Source organism: Oncorhynchus nerka, linkage group LG13 (genome assembly GCF_034236695.1).
Source record: "Oncorhynchus nerka isolate Pitt River linkage group LG13, Oner_Uvic_2.0, whole genome shotgun sequence".
NCBI classification, from domain to species: domain Eukaryota; kingdom Metazoa; phylum Chordata; class Actinopteri; order Salmoniformes; family Salmonidae; genus Oncorhynchus; species Oncorhynchus nerka.
Window position 1 is genome coordinate 16,904,273 of NC_088408.1, and position 4,916 is coordinate 16,909,188.

Genomic DNA, 4,916 nt, shown 5'->3' on the forward strand with positions numbered 1-4,916 from the left:
CAAAACAGTTTTTTTCATTCACATTTACCACAATAACCAAGGTATGAATACTGTCATGTGCATGTTTTGTTAATCATCTGTTACTATTTTTCGGATTCACAGACTTCACCCTCCTTACACCTCTGATGAATATAACAGGAAACCTGTTCGATCACCATGCACTGCAAAATCATTCTGACTATGTATATAGAGAATGTAAACACACAAGAGGATATAGCTGTCACGACTTCCGCCAAAGTCGGCTTCCCTCCTTGTTCGGGAAGCGTTCGGCGGTCGACGTCGCCGGCCTTCTAGCCATCGCCGCTCCGTGTTTCATTGTTCCGTTTGTTTTGTCTTGTTCCCCGCACACCTGGTTTTCATTCCCTAATTACACTGTGTATATATATTCCTCTATTCCTCCCATGTCTTTGTGTGGGATTGTTTTGTGTTGGGTTTATGTTTATCGCGCCAGTCTGGGTTTTCTCCCTGGGCATTGCCTGTACCCATTGGGGAATTATTTTGGTGACTTTATAGTTGTATTGACGGGATTTTGCTCCCGTCTGTTTATTGCTCTTGGCAAATAAAGACGCCTGATCACCTTCTCTCTGCTCTCCTGCACTTGACTCAAATGACCAGCAGCGAAAACCTTGACAATACCCATTATACTTGGGGCTCTGCAGGGAGTTTACCTCATATTTAGATTTTTTTATTCTGCTTTGCCACTAAAATCAAAACACAATATTTTTGTTGTCAGTGTTTATTATTGTTGGTATGCGTATTATTAATAATAATAGGGGGGGTCGTTAAAAAATTCATCCCCAAAGGTTTTTGAGGAACCATTAAAAGGGGGTCTTTGAAAAACCATTGGCCCAGCATCATCCAGGGTCCGGCTGGGGTAGGCCGTCCTTGTAAATAAGAATTTGTTCTTAACTAACATGCCTAGTTAAATAAAATTTTAAAAAACATGTTTATACACCTTTATAGAGTATGACATACACAGACTATTTATGAAGCATAACCATTTATGTAGTGCTTATGAAGCATTTATGTAATGCTTATGAAGCCTTTTGCAGTGCTTATGAAGTCTTTAATGTAGTGCTTATGAAGCATTTATGTAGTGCTTGTGAAGCATTTGTGTAGTGCTTATGATGCCTTTATGTAGTGCTTATGAAGCATTCGTGTAGGCTATAAAGCCTTTATAAGTTGTGCTTCCTTTAAAGTGGGAACCACATTTGTTATTTGTTGTATTCCTTGGCATATTTCAAGACAATGTCAATGATCAACATGGCCATATGTTTTAATTAGTGGAATTGTCGGCCACTGCCTCCTGGAGAGCTATAGCTAAGCAAAACCAAAGTAGACAAATTGGTTGAATGGTTAAATGATTTACGTGCCTAAATAAATACATACTTTGTAATAATGGAGATGTTTGGACTGAATGGGTCAGTTCTGCAAGTTTTTCAATTAGACCTATTGTTTAAGAAAATCCAAACTTCAAACTTTTGTTAAGATTTCTGAAGTGATGATGTCATTGGTCTAGAACAAAACTGTAGACCTGATGTTTCGATGTTTTTATTGTTTATAAAAAGAAAAGGTTCCTGTAGTAACCTTTAGGGGTTCTTTAAATTGAAACTGTGGGGGAACCCCTATAAGTTCTTTGAGGAACCATTTAAAAGGGTTTGTTAAAGAACCCGTTTTAATGCTTCCTCGAAGAACCTTTTGAATAACCTTTTGGGGTTAATCTTTTTTTTTTTAAATAATACCCCCTCCCTATATATTTTTGTCATATTATTATTAATAATAATAATAATACACGTAACAATAACCCAATATTTTAGTTCTCAGTGTTTATTATGATTTTAGTGGCAAAGCATAATTAAAAAATCTAAATATGAGGTCAACTTCCTGCAGAGCCTCAAGTCCTCTGGTGTGTTGATGTTCTCCGTATCCATAGCCAGAATGATTTTGCAGGGCATTGTGATCGAACAGGTTTCCTGTTATATTCATCAGAGGTGTAGAGAGGGTGAAGTCTGTGAATCCAAAAAATAGTAATTATACAGATGATCAACAAAACATGCACACAACAGTATTCATACCTTGGTATTTGTGGTGAATGTGAATGGAAAAAACTGTTTTGATCATGGTTTTCATACCCTGTTCATAAGGTATAGGATATTCATTGAAGAGGTCATGGAGGAGGGTGGTAAATGTGATCTGCATAACATACCAATACCAATTTACATACCTTTGTTTGCCTTCAACATATTTTTATTGCCTACATATTCCTTCCTCTTTACGATTTAATTCAGATAACATTTGGTTAAAATATTAGATCCAGGCGCCTGCGTAGTAGCACTGTACTGCGGAGGGAAATCCCACTCCCAGTTCAGATGTGTGTTGGGGGCGGTTGCTGTGAAATGGGGGTCCTGTAGCCGATGTGTGTGAATCTAGGCTAATCCTGCGTGTGTGCTTGAACGTGTATATTATAATAGTTCGAAGTATTAGAATAGTCCGGCCTACATACAAACAATATAAGTATTTGAACCTAGTAGGCTACCATGGACAGTATGTGCGATTTGATGTTTTATAAATAGCATGAACTGCGGTCTCATTGAAGGACACGAACGAGGGGCATTCGTAAAGCAATCGGACCTCAGATCATCATGTCTACGTCGGCTACGAACAATGGTAGACTCCATACGGACGAGAAATGCAAACAGCGAAAATACCAATCTTTTCTCTTCTATCAGGCCGTGCGAGATCTAAAGCCTGTTTGGATGTTGGAGGACATGCGGACAATGGAGACTTTTTACTGGGAGGAAGACGCCAGCCAGAGATCCTACACTCCCTCGGAGGCATTGCTGTACGCTATCGTACATGACCACCAAGCCTATGCTCAATACTTGCTCAGTCATTACACCGATGAAGCACTGGCCATGCCCGGCGAGCGCTTTTGTTGCTGTCCATCATCGGCCCCGCATTTGGCGATGGCTGTCAGATATGACAGACGGGACATACTAGGTCTCATATTGCAAGAAGCGCATCGACTACCTAGTCTGCGGTCATATATGAACCGAGGCGGATGTTTTCACATGGAGGACGGTAAAACTCCACTGCATCTGGCCTGTGAGCTCCTGCGCTCAGAGTCCGTTATTCTGTTGTTGGGCAACGGCGCCTCGCCACAGGCAGAAGATCAAAACGGTATGACGCCATTGGATGTCATTTTGGAACAGCTGTGGGACTCCAAAGTGAACATTGGGCCCAAAAAGCTGTGTCTTGACAACTTGTTAATGTTTATGCCAGAGATTCGTTTCAAAATGAAGAGTGCGCTCGAAGGAGACCCAGTTTGTTGGTCCAAAGTCCTAGGTGAGGACAAATTCAAATACCTCGTTGGACAGAAGCCAGCTCCACTGTTTCTCATGGCTATGCAAACAATTCTGAGGCAGCTTCCACCAGAGCAGTTCCCTGACAGCCTAGATGAGCTTCCCATACCCTCCTCATTGAAACCACTACCCTGCAAACAGCTTGGACAGCTGAAAGGGTTTTAAACGTGTTTTGACAAGTTTTAAAAAACTGTCTACATTATGTATTTATATGAATGTTTTAGCATGATTAAGATATCTGTGTGATGAGCATGTAGGCCCTATGTATTGTTGTGTCAATACAAACCCCTTGTATGAAATTAAGAGGCTATAAGAATGGGTGCTAATTATGATAATATCTGTGATTCAAGTTTCATATGAAATGAAGAGGTAATTGTGTAAATTATTTTTATTTGATTTTTAAACCTTTTTATATAAGTTGTATGCAAATGTCTCAGAGTGGAGACTACAGTATAACAATATATTTTCATTGCTGTGCTGAATATTACGCTTTTATAGCCTACAGAACAAAGACCATGTGTGATTGGTTATCTGTATAGAATGATTACCTCAAATATGTTTAATAACTTAATAGGAATTATGATCTAGGAACTTTTAAACATATTTAAAATGCCACTGTCAATTCCATTATGCTTCTCCAGTGAGCGCTTTCCTCATTATCAACATAATACTCAAGAGAAAAGAGAACTTGAGAAACAAATAAATCGAAACTCGCTTCATTGTTGTTTCTTCTCTTCAGTCTTTTATAATTTGAATAGAAGTGACAAGCTTATTGATTGGTATCTTTCCTATTGCCTTAACTGATAGTTAGATCATTTGTAGTCAGCAGCAGCTCCGCTCTCTGCCGGCATACTGTGGCCTAGAAGTGTCATAGTGCTGTCAGTGTTTTGTTTTAAAGCTCTACCATGCCACTGAACACATTCAAATTCCCTTTATAAGCTTCATACGGACTGTTTAAATGCCCTGTATAAGTTTCATAAGGACTGTTTAAATGCCCTGTATACGCTTCATAAGGACTGTTTAAATGCCCTGTATAAGCTTCATAAGGACTGTTTAAATGCCCTGTATAAGCTTCATAAGGACTGTTTAAATGCCCTGTATAAGCTTTATAAGGACTGTTTAAATGCCCTGTATAAGCTTCATAAGGACTGTTTAAATGCCCTGTATAAGCTTAACAAGGACTGTTTAAATGCCCTGTATAAGCTTTATAAGGACTGTTTAAATGCCCTGTATAAGCTTCATAAGGACTGTTTAAATCCCCTTTATAAGCTTCATAAGGACTGTTTAAATGCCCTGTATAAGCTTCATAAGGACTGTTTAAATGCCCTGTATAAGCTTAATAAGGACTGTTTAAATGCCCTGTATAAGCTTCATAAGGACTGTTTAAATGCCCTGTATAAGCTTCATAAGGACTGTTTAAATGCCCTGTATAAGCTTCATAAGGACTGTTTAAATGCCCTGTATAAGATTCATAAGGACTGTTTAAATCCCCTGTATAAGCTTCATAAGGACTGTTTAAATGCCCTGTATAAGCTTCACAATGACTGTTTAAAT

At 38.9% G+C, this 4,916-nt stretch overlaps 1 protein-coding gene across 1 annotated transcript; it reads left to right on the forward strand.

Moving 5' to 3' along the window:
• Positions 1-2,355: 2,355 nt before the first annotated feature.
• On the forward strand, positions 2,356-4,081 carry LOC115119925 (ankyrin repeat domain-containing protein 9-like). The gene has a single exon (XM_029648822.2). The coding sequence runs from the start codon at positions 2,643-2,645 to the stop codon at positions 3,525-3,527; it is 885 nt and encodes a 294-aa protein (XP_029504682.1). The 5' UTR covers positions 2,356-2,642; the 3' UTR covers positions 3,528-4,081.
• Positions 4,082-4,916: the final 835 nt, after the last annotated feature.